This window comes from Agelaius tricolor, unplaced genomic scaffold (assembly GCF_023055355.1).
Source record: "Agelaius tricolor isolate 1412-34295 unplaced genomic scaffold, bAgeTri1.0.p SCAF_2, whole genome shotgun sequence".
Lineage (NCBI taxonomy): Eukaryota > Metazoa > Chordata > Aves > Passeriformes > Icteridae > Agelaius > Agelaius tricolor.
The window spans coordinates 33,629,605-33,650,944 of NW_027269262.1; the positions used below are offsets into that span (position 1 = coordinate 33,629,605).

At 36.1% G+C, this 21,340-nt stretch overlaps 1 protein-coding gene across 2 annotated transcripts in view; it reads left to right on the forward strand.

Annotated features, from left to right (window-relative positions):
* Positions 1-21,340, forward strand: part of GABBR2 (gamma-aminobutyric acid type B receptor subunit 2) — a 459,095-nt gene that overhangs the window by 218,242 nt on the left and 219,513 nt on the right. For both annotated transcript variants that reach the window (XM_071455578.1, XM_071455586.1), the window contains exons 6-8: positions 4,213-4,278; positions 9,610-9,801; positions 10,929-11,165. In XM_071455578.1, coding sequence (XP_071311679.1) covers positions 4,213-4,278; positions 9,610-9,801; positions 10,929-11,165 — 495 coding nt within the window. The remainder of the gene's footprint in view (positions 1-4,212; positions 4,279-9,609; positions 9,802-10,928; positions 11,166-21,340) is intronic.

Consider the following 21,340-nt stretch of genomic DNA (forward strand, 5'->3'; position numbering starts at 1 on the left):
AAAGTTCATGTTTGTGTAAAGCCATTTGTGTCTGTCCAGTCTAAGCCAGTTTGCTTTTTCTGTCTGGAAACCTGTCTGGGTTGAAAAGACTCCAGTAGGTGATACAGCAAAGTCCATATTTTTGACTAGTAATGGTGTAATAACAAAAAAAAAAAAAAAAGAAGCATACTAAGCATGCATTTTTAGGCTGGAAGTCAGAAGAAGCAATGTGATTCTAGCTGTCTTCTATATCAACAACACACTGGGTTGTTTTGCAGGGAATTTGAGATAACTGAATTAACAGTATATTTGTTATCTCTCGATTTCTTCTTCAAAACAAATTATTAAAATAATAAATAAGCAATTATCCAGAAAATTGCTTGCTCTTGACAGAAAAAAAGGTTAGTTGTCGTTAGGTACATGTTTGACACAGAATTTAGCTAAACAATTATAATAATGTTCATTCCTTTCGACATGTAAACCTCATATCTAAGGTAAACTGCTATCTGCTTACCTGAAATGCATTTTATTTTCACAAACACATTTAAAATAATGAAATTTATGATTATGGAATGGAAAATAGTAAAAACTTGCAGGATTTGAAGAAATATACATTTATATTTTATATTTCTCTCGATAACAGCTTAGTTTCTACTGCATTGACTGCACAGTTAAAAGGTAAATTTAAGCTGAAGGATATCTTTAAAACTCATTTTTGTGTTCAGAGAAAGGGATGGATTTGTACATCCATGTAAATGCTTGAAAATTCTAAGCATGCACAGACAAATTGCAAGAGCAATAGCACTTCTGCTTCCAACTTTTTCATGTCTTGCGTGTAGGACAAAAGAATTACCATCATGTTATGGTGGGAGTTGGTGTCCTCTGGTTCACCTTCACCATCAGTGATTCCATAGCTAAGGTCAGAGGCTTATCTCTAGCTCTTCAAGTGGACATCCAAGCATTTAGAAGGCAGAACGAGTGGCTACCTCTTTTGTCAAAGTTGCCCAGGATTTTGTAGATTTATTGATAACCTCTTGACTGTCAGATATGTGGTAAAGAATTAGACAGAGTATCTGAGCTATTCAATTTAGGTATCTCATAAAGAGCCTGCCAAGGTGTTGACTTTTCCTGGCAGATGAGATATTGTAGCAATCCTTCTCTGAAAAGCTGTATAATACGACATTGTGGTGTTATTCATTAGAAATGAGACAGATTAAAATCTGATCAAAGAAGGGAAGCTCTGAAGGCTGAAAAAAAATAGCTGCCTATTTCAGCATAATATGCATCACTCAAAAACTCTGAAAAGGCTAAAGGGTGTCTGAGGCTGCTTGAAATGGCAGTGAAGGAGACAAGTTGCTGTTCATCTTGCAGCAGAGCATCTTAGGTGTGTTGATCCTCACTCTCTTCAGGGTTTATGATACTCAGCTCCAGGTGCTACCAAGGCATTTTTTAATTATTGGCCAAATAATATCGTCACCTATGTAAAAGAAAGAAAGAAAGAAGAAAAAGAGTCATTATTTTTTGAGGCTGTGCTATAGTCTTAATTTATAAAATATGTTTTTATGCAAGGTTTGCCGCCACTGTGGGTAAATGAAATGTAACTGTTCTTCATTTTCTTGTTTGAACTTCAGTCCATATGGGAACATATGTATTTCTTACTGAGGGGCAAAGCTTAAATGTTGATATTGCTACTGTAATCTCTAGGAAGAGTAAATATGACAGCTCACCATCTGGCAAACAGTCTAAACATTGGCCTTTTTATGTAAGTGCAGTTTTGGGAGTTGCCTTCCCCCTGGGATGTTTTTAATCATCTTGTAGATCACCTGCCTAGTTCCATGAATTAAAACCTCTTCTGTCAAATATGTTTTAGCTCCATGCAAGCAATTTACAGCTCTCTGAATAAGAGACTTGGCACTTGCTGGGATCCAGTGGATGATTTCTTTGATCCCTATGAGGAAGTTCCACTGTGTTAACTTGCATCATTCTGCAAGGGTTTGAGTAAAGGAATAGTATGCAAGGAAATCATGCTGGTTTCTCATCAGTTAACAGTATGAAGGAAGGGGTAAAGAAGTTATTCTAGCAGGCATCTGATGTAACTCTTTGCATGAGTCTGTAATGTGGACTTTGACCCACAAGCACTGACATGAGCCCAGCTCTGATACACTTTGGTGCAGACTTCATTGTCTGTGCAGATAAAACCTCTGCAAGGGACTTGAGCTATGTGCAGTTGCATGAATTTGAAGCTTCAGTGTCTCTTATGTGAGATGGAGCGAGCAGACCAAAGCCTGGCATCCAATGGATCTAGGCTGATTTGCAATATTGAAAGCAATTCTTCAAGAAAAAAATTGGGGAAAATGTGGAAGGGAATGCAAAAAGTGGAGTTCAGGAGGAAGAGGCTGGCTGAGGAGTGTGTGCACAGAGGAAGATGCTATGCATGAAAGAGGAAGAGCTGTTGTACAGACTTTCCTAAATTAGCTCCTAAATTATATGTGTTCTGACACAAAATTAATGATTGCATACTAAATTACATGATAACCAGGTGGAAGCAATGTCTTAAGGTGTGAAACCACACACCCCAGGCACTATGACTTCAGTCTGAATGTTGTCACACAGCCAGTGGGCAGCATTGCTGCATGTGCACTCTGGGATTATTATTTATGAAGCCACACAGTTTACATATTTTGTTTGTTTGTTTGCTCTTTTAATTGGTTCTCATCATGTTATAAAATGGAAAGGAATTTCTTCAGTTTTAAGTCTAATTATTAGGTGCTGTGCCATTTATTTTTAGTCAAACTCTGCTTCTCATTTTTCAAATATTAAGTCTGCATTTTTATGTTCAGAGCAGTCGAGTGACTCAGAGCTGAGGTTCCAAGAATAACTAAATTATTTTTAAAATATGAAAAAAAGAAATAGTAGATGAGGTGAGGTTTTTTTGTGCATAATTCCTAAATCTATTTATTGTCCTTACAAAAACTGTAGTACTGTTGCTGTAATTTGTATAATTTGTTTGTTTAGTTTCATTTAACCTTGTTAGATTTGTTTATAAAGAATCTAATCCACTTGAAAAAGATTTACATTACTTTATCAGTCTGCAGCCAAATATAAAAATTGAAGAGAAGCAGGCTTACTGAAAATGCACAGGTTCAGAATGAGCAAAGCACATCACATTATTTCTGATTTAAACCATGCTAAGAGTGATACTGTTTTCATGCATTTAATTACAGAGGCATTCTAATATCTTACTGCACTGTCCATCATAATTTTTTCTGCTGAACAAGAAATAAACAGTGAAATTATCTGAGCTAAAAATCTTTGACAAATTGATTTAATTAAAACTGAAATGCTTTTTGCCACTGAAAATCATGCTGAAACATATGTTTCTTTTTTCCTTGGAGAGGGAAAGAGTTATTAGTAATTCTAAACAGGTCTTATATGAAAGAAATGAAAAATTTGATTTGCTCAAGCTTTTGCAGAGAACTCTGCCATTGTGTGAAAGAAAAAGTAATGTGAAGCCATAAAAGTGTGTTTTATGGATATTAGAAGTAATTTTTCATGTTAGGGAGAGGTTAGTCCTGTTCCTGGAGAAATATTTTCCTGCATGTGTTCCTATATTTAGGAAGACTCTCTTAATATGTTTCTAAGTATGAAAGTAAAATTGTCTTTGGACTTCAGTCATAGGTTCTTAAACTGTGATGATTTTTTTTAATGTGTGGAGGTGGGGAGGGGGTAGAGAGGGAGTTGACAATGGATTGTAGTGATTGTGAAGAAGATGTTGTATGTGTAAAACCTTTAAAAATTACTAAAGCAGGTGTAATACCAAGGCATTGAATCTCATAAATCTCATTTCTTAATTTTACAGTTTTATTTCATGCAGACAGTGATAAGTTTATGTCTTCAACTGGTTCTAATACGCAAAATTGTAGAAGAAATATTGCAAAGAAGCAAAAGAATATTTGATATTTTATTGTTACAGAACACTAATATTTGACTGTAGTATCAGTTTTACTCTCATTACTACTATAGACTAATAATTTTCTACACTTCAGCTTTTTTTTTTTTTTTCTTATGTGGTTCTTCAAGTTCTTGGATTTATAGAAGATGAAATAGTTCTGTGATTATTCTGTCTGCAGCTGTAATCTGTGCTAACTGCCTGCATGATCTGGATGGCCAATTAAAGTGGTATCTGGAAGCTGTGACTGTGTTTAACTGCCCCGTGTTTTATTCCATCTGCAGGGCAATGACGTTCGGATAATCCTTGGCCAGTTTAATGAGGAAATGGCTGTGAAAGTTTTCTGCTGTGTAAGTAAATACTTTTAATTGCATATCAGAATAAAGAATGTGCTGCGTTTCATAAAAAAGTAACTTGAGCTTAAACATTTCTTCATGGAGTTCAGCTCTGTGAAGGTTTATGTCCTAAAAAGAGGTTACACATCTGTGGTTCCATTTCTCTTTCAATAAAATACTTTGTCTTCAGTGAAATTTAGGCATAGACTGCATGGTTAGCTTCTTCTTATTACTTTCCTGTAGTGGAATTAAGTGCTAAATCAAACTTGAGTATTTCTCTTCACATCAGATCCAGGGAAATACTTGCATATGTTGCAGCAGATAGAGAGAGAACTGCAAGATTTCAGTCTTGTCCAGGAGCTGTGTTCTGATGATAATGTCTGTGTGTATGGGCTTGGCATGTTTTGCTTATAAAGAATAAGAAATTCAAGCCAGTTCCTATACATCCTAACTCATCAACACTAATAATTTCTTCTACTGAAAATGTTGCTAATTGTACAGTTGTCCTTCCCATCTGACTGCTGTACATTTTACATGTATTACATGAAAGCAAATATTAGTTGATAAAAAATAAAGTTTTTTTAACCATAACAGTAAGACTAGCAAACATAAAATTCCCTATCCTCACCATTTGTTTATGTGAATGTGCTGCAAACTTATCCACTGTTCTTGCCATTAAAAGTAGCAGAATTAAAATGTGAATCTATACTTGTACAAGCCAGAAAAAAATTTGAAAGAGAAAGATTTTAGTGGCCTAAGTATTGAGTTCTTAGTCTAAATAGTTAGATTAATCCAAGAACACAGTAAATATAATGGAAAAGTAATAACGACAGCATCTAAATTTCCAAGGGTTTTTTTTAGCGTTCACTTAGTGAGACAGTTACCTATCCTTGGAAAGAAAGGAAAGGCAGAAGTTCAAAATCTGACTGCTACACATGTCTCAGATGCATTTTGGCTCTTACTCAGCAGCTGTCCCAGTTGGTGGCAAAATTTGGAAAGGAGATTGTAGAATATATTTGGAAGGAACAAAATCTGTTTTCATCCAAAAGGAAATGGAAAGCATTATTTTATTTTTCATTCTTCTCATCTCTTGTAGGTCTTTATTTAGAGATCTTTTTGTACTGCCATTTAAATTGGATTGACAGAGATAATCTCCTATTTTTTCATTCCTGGAAGAAAGAATAGTACTTCTGCAGCCCAGATCCTCCTCAGATCTCTTGGGGTCGGGCTGCATTTCCCCAGCAGAAGGGTTCTGGTCAGAATTATCTTCCAATCCAACATTAGCAAGAGATTGGCCTCATTTCTAGTTGCATTTCTCTAGAATTCTCTTCCAAATCCATGTTTATGTGAGGCCACTGAAGAAATCTTAGAATTCCTTAGAGGGGCCGGCTGTCTTTTAGTCTGCATCACTGTCAAATGAAGGGTTCCAGGGAGAGGATGTCTCTGTCACACGAGTGCCAGCCGCAGGTTTCTGTGGCTACAGTTTGGTGTGAACATGGGAAATGTGCGTAACTGTCAGTGCTTTAAAGGGCTGATGGCTGCTTCTAAAGTACATTAGTGTCAAAATAATGAGGTGGATTTTTCTGGAGCCTGGAGAAATCTGAAATATCATGTATTTAGGCTTGTTTAAATGTATTTATGTGAGAGTTTCAGCAGGAGACTGAATAAAGGAGAGGGCAGTTCAAAGTAGGTCATTTATATATTAATGCACTACAATATGTCAGAAAGCTTGTTATTATTCATAAAATATATTGTTGACTCATGTACTCCTGCAGATATATGTCTAAGAGCACAGTAATTTATATTTATCAAGTTTTTAACTCTTCTTTTTCAGGTGTACCTTCAGACTGATTTCACTTGTGATTCCTTGTTATATTCTGCAAGGTTACTGATGTCAGTCAGAAAAAGGCTTTGAGTTTGTTAAAGGAAGATGCTTTTTCCCTAATGCAATATTTATTTTTTTTCCTGATTGTGGTTTTATCCTAAATATAATTTGGTAATGACTTATGCAGGTGGTAAAACCTTTTAAGTTTGCCTCACTTTTCTGCCTGGATTCAGCAGTCATATTCTGTGAGGTTTCCTCAGGATATCCATAGGAGTTTATATAAGATCATAGAACCATTTAGGTTGTAAAAGACCTTTAAGATGATCAAGTCCAGCCATTAATCCAGCACTGCCAAGTCCACCACTAAGAAATGTCCCTAAGTGCCTCATCTGCACATCTTTTGAATGCTTCCTGTGATGGTGACTCAACCTCTTCCCTGGTCCCTGATAATCCTTTCAGTGAAGAAGTCTTTCTTAATATCGAATCTAAATCACCTCTATTGCAAATTCAGATCATTTCTTCTTTTCCTATTCCTTGTTATTTGGAAGAAGAGACCAACACCCACACCAAAAAATTGGACTAAAAGTAAAATTCAGTAGCAAACTTTAAAAACAGGACGGGACTGGTTCAAGCCAAAGTGAGTCTTTGGCAGGTTTTTCCTGCAAGGATTTAAATAAGTTTAGCTGTTCATTTATCACCAGTGTCAAAAACAGTGAGCAATTTTAGTTCTATGGGAAATCTTAGCTTTATAATTCATTTTCACCTCTGTGGGATGAATGTGATGTTTTCTTGGAATAGAAATTAGAGCCTTTTGGTCAAAACTTAATACTTCAACAATCAACAAATTGCCAGTATTTGTTTGCTACACATAAGAAACATCTATTGCACAAATCTCTTTGTTGTAAATAAGCATTTATTTATGGATTCAAACAAGAATGAAATGCTTTAAAGGAAAAAAAATAAAAATTCAGTTTCACAAGGGCAAAAAATGTCCATGACAGTTTCCTGGCTGCTTGACAGCAACTCAGGGCTTTGCATTCTACATAGGGCATGGGAGAAAGATGAAGGAAAATGTATGACTACTTTATGCTGTTCTGGTGTTACAAAGCATGTGCAAACCTTCTTCAGCTTGCTTGTTTGCCAAAAAATCTTCCCCTTAGAAACTGAAACTTGTAAGTATTGGTCTATGAGCACTCAAACAGCTGAAGAAAGATCCACGTGTTTCAAGTACTTGAATCTTTTAAGCATCAAAATCATCTCCATTTAGCAGAATCAACAGGGAGAAAATGGTGGCAAAAAAAGCATTATTTTGCAATAAGTCTTCTGGGACACAAACACTGAAATGTCTGAATACTGTCAGCTGTGCTGTCACTAGAAAAATCACTGCATGATCATCGTGCTGAGCCTCAGAGGATCTGATTTTCTTCCTACTTTTGCCTTTCCCAGACTACCCTTCAAGCCCTGTCATTCCACCATGTCTCAAAGGAAGAGCTGACAGCTCTTAAAGTGTTTGTTTTGCCTTTTGTTAAACCAGATTGTTGCAGAAATGTGAAAGTGTAACCAGTCTTTCAGGCAACCATGTTGGGAATGATCCCTTGTTTCCAGGATGAAATTTCTGGCTATTTTGAAACTTTCAATTTTCGGCTCATTTTCCAGGGCATTCACAGATTATGCAGGAAACAGTACAAGTGCTTATGCAAACAGAAAATTTCCAGCAGCTCTAATTTCAGAATAGTCCACAGCCAATACTTTCTGGCAACACACAATTTGATACTTTAATCTCTATAGAGCAGGGGAAGCTACATAAGACTGTCCTTCTCCAAAAGCACTATTCTGTGTCAGTTTGCATCCTCATGATTCTTAAACTGTCAGATAAAAAACACTGAGTGACTGAAAGGTCTTGAATGACCTAACTGTACAATGCAAACTCTTTTAGAAGGGAGTACTGCAGGATGGAATTGCTGTTTCCCTCACAGGTGGCCCTGGAATTCAGTGTCTCCATAGCTGTGCAGGAGTGCTGGTGGGTAGGAGGACAGAAGCAGATGTTTCTGGAAGGGCAGAATTAGCAAGCAAGAGAAAGACAAACTGTTTATGTGGATTGTGGAATAAGTAATATATGAGATGTAAGACGCCAGGTTTCAGACAGGACTTTCAAGCAGCATTGTATACAAAGGCATGAAATTTGATTTTGTATGAACAAAAGCTTCTGCAACCAGGGGCCAAATAAATCTGCTTTGTGCACAATGCTGTAATGAACCGAGCTGGCACCATTATAATAGACTTCACTGATTTAAAGCCCAGTTTTAATTTGGGTATTAACATATTTAGGAGGTTTTCCTATTTCATATATTCTGTTATTGATATTTATTTCTCTGATAGGCTTTTTGTATGATCTTTGGGATACTTTTCAAAACAGTTATTTCAGAATGACTAATATGTCCTGTTTGCATTCTTATCATTTCCTCCTTACGTAATATTTTTTGTGAAAAAGAAGCAGTTTTCCTGTCAAGAGCTCTAAGCTTGCACCATGTATTTCTAAAAATTAAAATTTTTATCTTAGGCCTTCTATCTCAAGTATTGCTTATATTTGGAGCCAAAGAAGCATGAAACATGCAGTTTTGAAATGGAGTCTGACTGCAATGTCAAAAGAAAAATACCTAGTTGCAAGACAGTGCGCGAAATATCTGAGATAAAATTTGCTAATTTTATCCTAAAACACTCTTCCCAATCAAAGAGAATATTTGAGAATACATCAGCTTTTAGGTAAAACAGCATATGTGCCTGATTAAGAAAGTATTTCTGTTTCCTGTTATATATATCTACTAAGTATTGAAAGGAGCTAACTATAATCTCAGGATCTTGGATTACAGTTGGCTGTATTCAGTATTACAACAATATAGGACTTCATATGAAGAAAGATCTTGCTGAGAAAAAAAAATCCTTAAGTTTTTGCTCTATCAATTCACTATTCACTCATGCTCCACAGAAGGAACTGCTAATTTAATGTTACTGTGGTCTGATTTTAGCAGTCACCTAATTCATATTTGCCACATGTGATTTGATGGTGCCTATGATCCAAGTTTTCTTGTAATCTAGTCCTTAGACTGACTTAAGGGTGATAATTACTTAATTGAAATGTGGTAGCATGGTAGTTCTATCACTTGTGTAATAGTTCTGTTATAAAGAACTTTCTGTGGAAAGCTGTGCCTTCTGTTTGTGTTGTTCTTTAACTCCCTTGGTTCTAGAACACAGTTTCATTTTGCTGTTTTTTAGGAAATGATCCCCTGAAAGAAAAACAGGGTTCAGTAAATTCTCATTTCCTGAATTCTAAAGTGAGGAGTCTTCAAAAAAAGTCTCCATTATTAGCAAATAATTATTCTAAACTTTTTAAATAGTTGTGTGCTCCAATTATACCATCATGTCATTAATAATAAAAAAAAAGTTAACCGAAAGCAATTGGTTTTATGTTCAATACCTCTATTACAAAGTCCATTATATTTTCTGTTTTTCTTTTTTTGCAGGCTTATGATGAAGAAATGTATGGCAGCAAATATCAGTGGATTATTCCAGGGTGGTATGAAAATCTTTGGTGGGAAGCCTGGATTAATTCCTCACAGTGTCTCAGCAAAAATCTTCTTACAGCCATGGAAGGTTATATTGGAGTGGATTTTGAGCCTCTCAGCTCAAAAACGAATAAGACTATATCAGGAAGGGTTAGTATTTTTCTTCCATCTATTTTACTGTACCATCAATTATCTCACTGCTGGGCTGGCACAGTAAAGCACCAAGGAAGGAGGTGAAGCCAAAGGGCTCTTCTACCAAGTGACCTGGAAGTCATCACAGTTAGTTTCACTTCTTTCCAGTAGTTAGCAATTTTAAAATATTTCAAAACCAAATCTAATTCTCTACAGGGTAAGAAAGCAGTGAAGTCCCTTGCTTCAAATCTGCCCTCCTCCCTCAGTCTGAGCATTATAGTTCAGATGTACGTTAAAGTTTGAATTACAGTCTTTAGTATCATGTACTGTGTCACTTCAAGTTAAATAGTTAAGCACAGAAACAGAAAACTCTTATAATTAAACCTATTCTGCAAATGGCCAATTAGAATGGTGATTTGTGTCTCTCAGAACTAGGGAGCAGGAGGTGAGGATTGTTTTAAATATAAAAATATATGGTGTTTCCATAAAGTACATAAAATTTTATCACAGAACAAATCCATACAAGCTCTGACCAATGAATAAACATGCCTGATTTTGCTGCTTTTAATCTTTTTTTTCCATGTGCCTTTCATGCCTTTGCTGAGTGAGCATGACAGGCAACTTTACTGAAGGGTAGCTCATCATATGATGGCACACCATCCAGAACGTAGTGAACTTGTAAAATACAGACAAATTGCCACTCAAAATTTCATACTGAGCAAACAGTTGCTCAAGTAAGGGTTATTTGATTTGTGTTATCCTGTAAAGTGTAATCAGACCACTAATTTGCAGGGATAGAGACTTATTCCCTGTTCCAGTATTAGGGCTCACCAGTGTACAGTTTTGGTTGAACTGGACCCTTTTGTACAAAAGTAAAATAAAGCAAGTTGTCATTTATACAGTGAGGCAGTAAAACTGCTTTCAGTATCTCTGTCTCCTAGTTCTGCTTCCCAATCTCATCAGCAGTTTTTAAACCAAGCAATACATGTTTCTTGAATTTTATTTTCTTTCATAACATTTTTTTTGGAGGCATTTTCTGTATTAGTTATGCACATCTCTAAATTGAGGGGTGCAGCTTGAGGTTTAGATTCAACTCTGTAAAAGATTAAGTATTGAGGTAAAACTGAATTTTATCTCCTCTGTAGACTCCACAGCAGTATGAAAAAGAATACAACGCTAGACGTGGCGATGGGCAATCCAGCAAATTTCATGGTTATGCCTATGATGGAATATGGGTGATTGCCAGGACTCTACAGAGGGCAATGAATTACCTGAATTCCACCAACAAGCACCAAAAAATTGAAGATTTTAACTACTCAAATCAAAAACTCGGCAACATTTTCCTGAATGCTATGAATGAAACCAGGTTCTTTGGAGTAACGGTAAGTCCTCACCAGATAATTGTGGGATGCAGGAGGCTTGTGATTTTGTGTCAGTAATTGAAACAAGTATTAAATATAAAGTACTCATGAAAAAGAAACAGAGTTGTTTATTTCTTCTATTTCAGAGCTTCCAGTTCCACTTTATATTAAAAATTAATGCCTTGACAGTCTTGCTCATTACCTGTCTTCAGATGCCAAGGGATGACAGTGTACAATTCCTGAGTTATCAGATTTTTAAGCATGAATGTCACCTAAATTAACAAATCAGAGTAGTCTCAAGGGAACCACAAGTTTTGCAAGCTGCAGTGACCTTTTAAGCAAATTTTTTTAGCAGTTAAGTAGTAGCTGGAATGTGATCTGAGAATACATATTTCTCTCCATCATTTAGGTTTGGAAGTAGGCTATAGTACACTGTCTCCAACTCCAGTGCTGTACATCCTAGATATTCTTGCAGCGTGCTTCAGTTGTGATTTAAATTTATTTATAATTTGTATTTTTTCACAGTTAAGTACAAAGCATGCTCACATTGACTTAAGAACTGCTCATATACAATAGTATCTTCATTCTGGTTTCAATTGTACAAATGCAAACCCTTAGTATTTTTTTTTTAATTTATTTACTTCTTCTGCTTTTTAGCAGAGTAAAACAGGCGATAAGGTGATAGGAGTGTGGTCTTAAAGCTTCTTAATTACTTAGTTGTATCTGAGGCAGCATCAGTTGGAAGTTAGTGGTGCATACGTGTTCAGAAGTCTGCAGACCTCAGCAAGAGAGATGAGCAGACTCCATTTCAGGGAAACTGGTCTTTGGAGTTTGCAATAGCTGCAACAAGGAGCCTACTGGAACATGCTTAGTTGAGCAGTGTGCTTGGTCTGCAATATGGCTAGATAAGGAAAACGGTGTTTGAATAAAGGTGTGTTTCAGTGGCGCACAGAGGGGCATCTCCTTGCAGCAAAAGCATGGAGAAGGTTGGAGGGAGCTGGTGAAATCCTGTCCCCATGTTAGAACAAACTGCCTTGGATATCAATTAACATCTAAATACATTGAAGTACCAGAACTAAGGTTGTCATACATGTCATAAACTGGTTCAAGGAGGAAATGCCTGCAGAAATGCATCGGCAAGGTGTAAAGGCTCAAACTTTTGATGTCCTTGTTAATTGCTGAAAAAGCTTTCTGTGATGTGGTACACACAGTTGAAACTAATTCAGAATTTCTAAGTAAAAACCAACCATATGGCAAGAAAATACTTGTAACTAGTTGCTTGTACAATATAAATTTTGCTTTCTTTTTACACTGAATTAGACTGAAAGTTTCAGCAAAAGAATTTGTTGTTCCATTGAATGCACAGTAGGGCTGGATCTTTGATGAGGCTTTCAGACAGTAGAAGCTATGAACCAGACTCTGCAGGGACTCAGTTATATTTATCCTTCATTATTCCATGTACGATATCTATCAATAGGCTTGAAATTGAATACTGCTGTGTAGTTACTTTTTGTTTTGTTTGGGTTTTGTTTGGTTTTTTTTTCCTTATCCTTTTTGCCTTCTGTTTAGTTTTGCAGCCAGTTATGGTGAAATTGATAGTTTTCATTAGCATTGCTTAATTACCCTTCACTGCTTCCACTCCAACAACAACAAAAAAACTCCAACAAAATCAACCCCAAAAAAATCTAAGATTGAAAGAAAGCTCTTTTTTACTAGTTTCAGAGACACCAGCAAAATCTCACGAGCATCCCTTTAGGGAGGGAATGAATCAAAGCTTCAACAGCCACATTCAGCTATGTTTACTTACTTTATTGTCTCATGTATAATGGTTTTCAGAGAAATTACTGCATGATTATTCACTGTATTTAATACCTGTCTGAGGTGCTTGGTAAAATATTTCTCTTTATCATTGTTCAACCAAATCATAATGACAATGCAAAGCCCAAATCTGGTAATTGCAAGGATCATGCTTCCTGTACCTGTAATCCACAAAAACATTTTCTTGAGAGAGATATGGAGAGAAGAAAGCCTATAGCAACTACTCTTTCTTAGGGCATAATTACAACACACAATGCTCAAGCTTTTCCAGACAGCATGGAGAAAAAAGAGTTTTAAAAGAATATTAATTATTTTGCATTTTATTGTTCAGAAAGTTGAAGCTGAAGGAGCAGATTGATTTTTACCAGAAATACTTTAAAACTTTTTATTCTTCAGTCTAATAAATTGCTGTCATTTGTAACCTAATTTAAAACTTTCACTGGAATGTGAGTTTTAAGTCTTGGAGTGCTAAATCTAATTTCATTTTTTTCCAGAATTTCTCTTTTAATAGAAATTTTTTTACAGTCTATTTTTAAAAACATTCTAAACAGGAAAAGGACATTCCTTTATTCAAGATTATCTGTGCCAAATATAAAGTGAATTTTGGAAAAAAAAAAGAAGAAACAAAAGGGAGGCTAAATCTTATCAATATTCAAAGACTCATCCAATAATAAACTATGTTGTTATTTGTTAGATTAGAAAAGATAAACAAGAAGCTGTAGACAAGAATCTAAAACTGGAAAATCCACTAAGTAGCTTTCTCTATGCTTTCTGTGAATATGATAGCAGAAACACTGTCATGTCATAAATAATAAATCCCTTTACCCAGTTTTCATTTTCTTTGAAATTATTTATAGAAGACAACACCATTGAGTGGGGAGGGAGTTGTGGAATTTTTTAAACAATTTAGAAAAGACTTGGGATGAAGTGTGCTGGTTGCTAATTATATGGAATATAATTCTTTCAACTTTCTGGGTTTTTTAAATTTTTTAAATTTTTAAAAATTTTCAAGGAGACAGCATTTAGAAAATAGATAAGGCTATTGCCCAGAGACTTGACATGACAAATCCTATTTTTATGCATCAGAAACTCAGTACAAAATGTTATTTATTCTAATTCTGCTGTCAGAAATCTAGTGGAAGGGAAATTATGGATATTCTTTAAATATTCCTGAGGGTTCTGTTCTCTTTCTGGTTTTTTTTTCTTAGCAAATTGATTTCTTCTGTTATTTTGCCTTCATACTTATCAGACTTATAATCATGTTGATTGCCATATAAATTTCTTGTGTATTCTGAATACAGAGCAGGAAAACATAGTTTTGGTGTTTCATCAGAAAAGAGTAATACAGCTATCTGCTACACTTTTTAAAAGATAAACTGGATACTGTTTTACAGGTGGAAAAGGATTTTGTGATGAGAAATGCAAAACAAAAGACCTGCAGGGATCCTCCTACAGTTTTGTTAATCTGAATGTCCTAATTCTGGAGGACGTTCAGATTCACTGGTGTTGGCCATTTTCCAATTGACTGAGACATTTCAGGGTTAGAATGGCCCCTCTGCAATGACCAGCTTTCAGGACAGGAGTGCTTCTGATTTGGGACTAGCTTGGCTTTCATGGTGTGCATCTTTCTAATTTCCTTACTTATCAGACCACTTGATTGGTTATAAATGAGAAAGTTGCTAATACTAAAAAAAAAAATAAAGGATTTTTAACTTTTTGTTCCCACTTTTCTTAATCCAGATAGAGACATTTGTAGAAACTGAGTGCAACACTACCCTTGTGATTTATAAAGTGCCAGGTCCTGTCTCCTTGTTAAATATATTCCTCTTCTCAAATAGTACACATTCTTTCTGATAACTTGAGTGCCAGAAAATGGAAGAAAAGAAGTGTTTACACAGGTTTTTTTGAGACAGTTTAGATGTCTGAGGAGTTCCCTGATGTAGTTGGTAGAGGCACTGGAAGTAATTTAGATTTGCAAGATCAGCTGAAGTCTCTGCTGAACTGTTACTGCTTTAAATCAGTACAGAGTGATAAAGTGATGGGAAAAAATATATGTCTGGGAAATGTGTATATATGCATTTCAATTCTACTGCATTTTTCAGCATTCCACCTATAACATGTTCATCATGTATGTGTGAAAGCTGAGGAGAATTTTCCACAGAGTCAGAATGATTCTCCTAAAGCAAGAATTGTTTGTCTAAGGGATAATTAAAAAAGGAAAAGGAGGAAAAGTCAAACTTTATTTTGTGCAATGCTACCATAATATAGTTTGGAGGCTTTATAATTAGTGAAGAATTAGTGCTGTCGTCTCAGGATACCAAATCATATTTATTGTATACTGAATCAAAACCCATCTAGAGAATAGATGGATTTTATGTTAGCCATTTTTTCCCTTTTTTCTTCTCTTTGTAGAGACTATGGATGACTACACAGTAAATTAAAATTGTAGCAATATTTATATTTGTTAGCAAAAAAATGTTGGTTATACTTGGAAAGATGTCATAGGATAGTTTATGTTGGACGGGACTTTAAAGGCCATCTAGTTCCATCCCCTGTCAGAGCATCATCCAACTTGGCCTTGAACACTTTGAGGGATGGAGCATCCATGATTTCTTTGGGCTACCTGTTCCAGTTCCTCAGCACCTTCACAGCAAAGAATTTCTTCCTAATATCTAATTTAAATCTGTCCTCTTTCTGTTGGAGTCCATTTGCCCTTATCCCATCACTGCATCCCCTTGTAAATAGTTGCTCTGCAGTTTTCTTGTTGATTCCCTTTAGGCACTGCAAGGCTGCCATATTAAATACCACATTTGTTCTCAGGATATTAGAAGTTTGTTTTGGTTCCATGGGAGAGCCAAGTATTGGGAAAAAATGCATGTCAGAGGGGTTTTTTTAATTCCTTTTTTATTCAAAACATGACACTATTTTTTAAATTTTTTTTTTCTGTATTTTTTATTTGCTAAACCTTTGTCACTAATGTGAAGTCATGAATATTACCATTCTCACTGATTTGTGCCTGAACTGTTGCAGCGGGGTGTTCTGCTTCTTGCATTTATTGCTATTATCTGTTATTGTAAATCAAGTTTCAAAATTGTTAATTTATTTCACATCCTTATAACCTTCTATTATTTCTGTGTAATGGAAAAAGAATTGCAGTGGAGGAGTGAGAAAATTAAATACAGTGTTGTCTTTTCCTTTTATGTCAGCCAGAGACTAGCACAGTAGGATAAAATTCCATCACAGTAGCTGCTGCACAATTGAAAGCACAGCCATGAAATAGCTTTCAAGTCTGTCCCTGGCATCCTGCATTTGAATGAATCTAGTCATATTTCATAACTGGAAAAATGCTTATTTATATGACGTTTGCTTTGTATTTTGATGCTGATTATTTCTGAAGATTTATCTTAGCAGCTTGCCTCCAATTTCCAGGCTTCAGAAGCCACTGTGCTGTACAGGAATCTCAGAAATACAGGACATGTTAGCAATGGAATAGGTACAGGAGAAAGTATTTATTTAATGTCATCCTGGAAAAATAACATACCCAAGAAGCTTAAATTAAAAAATGTGTCAGTCTTTGGCAGAGAATCAGATAAAATTAGCATGGACTTTGGCAGGATTAATTTATCCTTAAAATGGGAGTCTAGCAAACATTTCTGTTAGTAGCATTGATCAGTGGGGCTAATTTTGCATGAATGGTTCTGAATTATGCCTCAAGAGCTATTTATACCTGCAGTTAAATTTTCTTTGTTGGCATGGCTGAGGTAGGGTGAATAGTAAAAATATTGGGGGGAGGGCAGAAATTTCCATCAAACAGTTTCTTGTTAATATAAAATAGAGCTTTAAATGAATGTTAATTTTATAAAAGGGGGAGGGGGGTAGAGGATTAGTGTGCAGTGGAATACTTAACACTATAAAGACATATGTTACTGAGAAATGCTTTTAAATGTTCAGTCAAATTCGACTTAATTTTGAGCATTTGAAAATTTCTTGTTGGACATTAACCATAATTGGCTGATTTGAGGGAGTACAAAAAGCTAGCAAAACACATAGTCAGGAAGATCTATAAATGTATGCACATAAGCACACACTCACAACCCCACCAACTCTTGGCAAATCTCAGTTTTTTCCTACATCTGACCCTGCGAGGGTGACCTGTTCTGAATTTAATGCCTTTCCATATTTCAGAACTTGATTCCTGTTAGGACATTTCTTGTGTAGCACAAAAAAGTAAAGCACTTGGGATCTGGATGTGTGCAAGATCCCCTACAGAGCTTTCTGGTTTTCTTGAACCTTGAATCTCCATTTATCTGAGAAGAGATAAATATGATGAATCTCTTACTACATTACTCCCTCCTGACTTCCAGTAAATTATCCAACTCCCATGAGCCAGTGAGAGCAGTACAGTGGGTTGGTGAACTAATTTGCTTTCTATGTGGCCAGTTCATTTAGGAGACTCCTCAAAAGAGAGAGCTGATAAACTAAGCCATCAGCAAGTTTGCATAAGGTCATAAACAATGTTTGCTCATTAGGAAAATTCATTGCAAATGTTTTCATCTGCCAACAGTGTAAAACTGCTTACAAAAGGAAATAGTAACTTTTAGAAATGAGATCTGAAATTAACTGTGACATTTCAAAGATTAGCCCTCAAGCTAATCAGCAGTTGACGATTTAATAGTTGTAGTAGGTGTCAAATAAAAAAGGCTTTTGTCTGAAGTTGTAGAACAGTTACTGCAGCATCTGTCATTTTAATAGCTGGATATTTGATGAAAATAAATGAACAACATACATTTATAGAAAAGCTAGTAAAACATTTTCTGCCTGATATCTCTTAGCTTCCTCTGCTTTTGTATTTAATTTTGTCTGTATCTAGACAGTGTTTAACATAATGCTTAGTATACCCTAGAAGTTGCTTTGTTACTTCTTTTTGTACAAAGAGTGGAAGTCCCTACAAATAATAAAGAACCAAAGCTCAAGGGAAGGTTATTGCACTGTCTGAGTGGTGGTGCAGGTTTGTACTTCACAGGGTAGCTCTCTTCAAGCTTCTACAGAAAGCAAGTGCATTTCAGTAGTACCACAACCTTGGATTTTTTTTCTCAAGTGTGATTTGGTTTTTAGCTGCATGTTTCTAATCAACCTTTTGCTTATATGTTGGGATTGCTTTTTTTTTTTTTCTTTTGTTTTGTTTTTCTTGTCTGTATTCCTTGAATTTGAAGGATGAAAAGGCTAAAGAAAAAGGTTAAATTTATGAAAGCTCTGTCCTGCTCTAGATCAGCAGTTAATCTGGGAGAGGGCATTGATGGTTTTAAAGCAACTTTTCAAGACAGTTTATTCCTTTGCCAGTTGGGTTTGTCTGAAATTGTTACAGAGGGCACTTTGAAAATAGCAAGATACTGAAAGAGTGGGCAGTATGTATGTGTTGGACAGGCAACATGGAACTACGGGTTCTGGTGTCTGTTGAATAAGCAGGATACTGTTTTTCTTGATGATTAGATAGCCTTTTGTCTTCTGCTTAGTCAGAAGTACTACTAGGTAGATTCCTTTGCCACCTCTTCACCATCTATCAGAAAAAGAAGGAAAAATGTTATGTGCCTTCTATCACTGCATTAAAGCCCTGTGTCCTGCTGCAACTAGTTGGGATTTTTTTATATGAGAGAAAGTGTTGTGTGCCTACTGAAAAAGGGTGATAGGATAAAATTCTACAGACGCTTATGGAGAAATGTCCTTGCAACAAGTGTACCATTGAAATGTCATCTCCTAAAATTATAGAAAATCTGGAGTAGCTCCATCCACCTGTACTGTGACTTCAAACCATGTCAGTATCTTGTCATCAGTCACAGATGACACATCAGTGTGGGTCTCTGGTGATGATCCTGTATCACCCAGAAAATATCAGCACCACTCTTCATCATATACAAGTCCATAAAAACAGCTCAGAGTTTGCAATATATGCTGTAAGAACTGCTTTGACAGAGTCTGCCCTGCAATAATTAGCCAAAATGAAAATGTGGTGAAAGGCATGTGGTGTTGACAATGTTGCAAATTTCTAAATTTCTATTTGGAATTTCTCAGTTTCTGTCACTGATTGGCAGGTACAACAGCCCTAGGAAGGACTGAAACATTGCTGTAAAGGTATATGCAGAAGGAAAGTGGAGTGTGATGGAGAAGGGAAAGTCTGAAGTGCTTTAGCTGCGCTGGGACCTGTTGCAGTTCTCGGTAGCAGCTGTAGCACACAGTGTGTCAGTCAGTACAGCAGCCTGGCAAACAACTGTCTGGAGAGCTCTGATTACATAGCACAGGTTAAAATTATTTCAAGCCCCTTTCAAGTAATGTCTGTAAAGGAGGACTGCTCCTTCCCCAAGAGAGAAATAACTTGAGTGCAGAGGGAACAGATGAAGTGTCAGCAGGGTCTGAGTTCTGGGCGGAGAGGCCCTGGAGAGGAATTATATCCATAGCTATGTCCCCAGCCCGCACACATGCTTTTTTAGGAACAATGATTCTGCAAAGGAAGACTGCAGGAGAATGTGTACTTAGGAGAATATAAATGGGAAGGAAAAAGATTTCCTGGAAGGCTCTTTTCTAATCTGCATCACTGAACAGTTCTGAGTTTCCAGTCTCTAGTGTCTCTTGTTCTAGTTCTGATTTGTTTATTAGTGCTTAGACTTTAATGAACATCTTCTTACCTGACTATGCATTTCCTGAAATTGATTTTACTGTCTTTGTTGAAGAGCAGATCAGCAACAGATTATGTCAATTCCACAGAAATATGTCCAGATAAGCCAGGTGTGCATGGATCATGTGTTTAGTAGCTGAGCCATATAAGTATGTACTTGATGCAGCTTGATGGTCTTGAAGAGCCAGCGAGGCTCTTTTATGGTTACCTGGCAGATGGTGTGTGACTCATACAGGTGCAGGCTGGTACAGGCACAGCTCAACCTCCATACTGCAAGGTGTGAATGCAGTGAAGCTTAGGCAAAAAAAAAAAAAAAAAAAAAAAAAAAAAAAAAAAAAAATAAAAAAAAAAAAAAAAAAATCTATGGATTATGGGCATTCCAGAGCAACATTTTTTTTCAGTGTATAATTATTCCTGCATTTGGTGTCCCTAAGAAGGAAAAAAGATGTATGGCAAATTAAGGGATGTTAATGTTTCTGTCTGATACATCTCCATTTGAAATTACAAGCAAAGACATCTTATATGGATATTTCCAAGCCCTCAGGTGCCCATTGGTTTGGGGATGAAAACCACCAAACAGAGCCTTGAAGTGCAGCATATTCTCTCAGTGGGCACAGTGGTCACATTAGGTATCCTGCATCAGCCTCAGTCTGTAAACTCTTTCCTCAGGGCTACATCTGATTTATATCCCTTCCCTCCTAGATTAGAGCTCGAGAGAAGCACCTGGTTTAGCTTAATATTTGGGATATGAATGCTCTTCTGTCATGATTCTAGAGTTAAAAACCACTATTATTTTGGAGTTAACATATTTTAGAAACCATATAAAACTGAATTCCTGAGTGCTTGAGGGAATTGCAGTTCTTTTATTTTCCATGGGAACAGATGTTAGCCCTGCTGCCTTGGGATTGTTCCAGCTCTGGTAATTCTGTTCTGTGTACCTAAAACTCTCACTGAGGTTTCAGATGGATGAGGAAGTTATTATTTACTAGCCTTTCACCAGGACTCCTCTGGGACAATAAATGCCTTTAAGATGCAAAATTTTAGTATTACTGTTCTCCCTTCTCTAAGTAGACTTCATTTTAATATTATTTCACTGTAAAGGCAAAATATAATAAGATTTTGTTGTTTGAGCCTCTTCTTGTTTCAGTCAGGGATAAATCCCTTTTAGCTTCATTGTGAGCAGGAGGCAGTTCCTACCTAGCAAAGTGCTCTAATTAACAATTTGAAAATATAACTCAAAACCTTAATCTAAAATCGTTTTTGCTTATGGAAAATGTAGGAGAAACTTCTTTTTAGATGCTGTCTGGAATTAGTGGAGGTATTTTAAGAGTGCTGATCAGGTGTATTGCTGTAAGTTAGTAATGAATGATTAGGCTCAAGAGCTCGTTCAAGTGCATTTGGAGAATGTGTTGAGTGTACTATATGGAATTACACAGCTCAGATATCAAATAAATGTGAGTGATTAAAATAATGGGGTGGAGTTTAGCAATTTAAAAATAATGTCTAGTGATGACTATAAGAGCCTGAGACTTTAAGTGCAGATCATTTAAATCAAAGAAATGCTGAATGTTTTGGCTATTGGTTGGGCTCATTGTATATATTCTTTTGGATCAACAGTGTAATTCTTCACTGGGTATCAGATGGCTGGGAAAATGAAACATGGAAAAAAGATAAATGAGAAATCTCAAAGCATACAAATAATATTCTG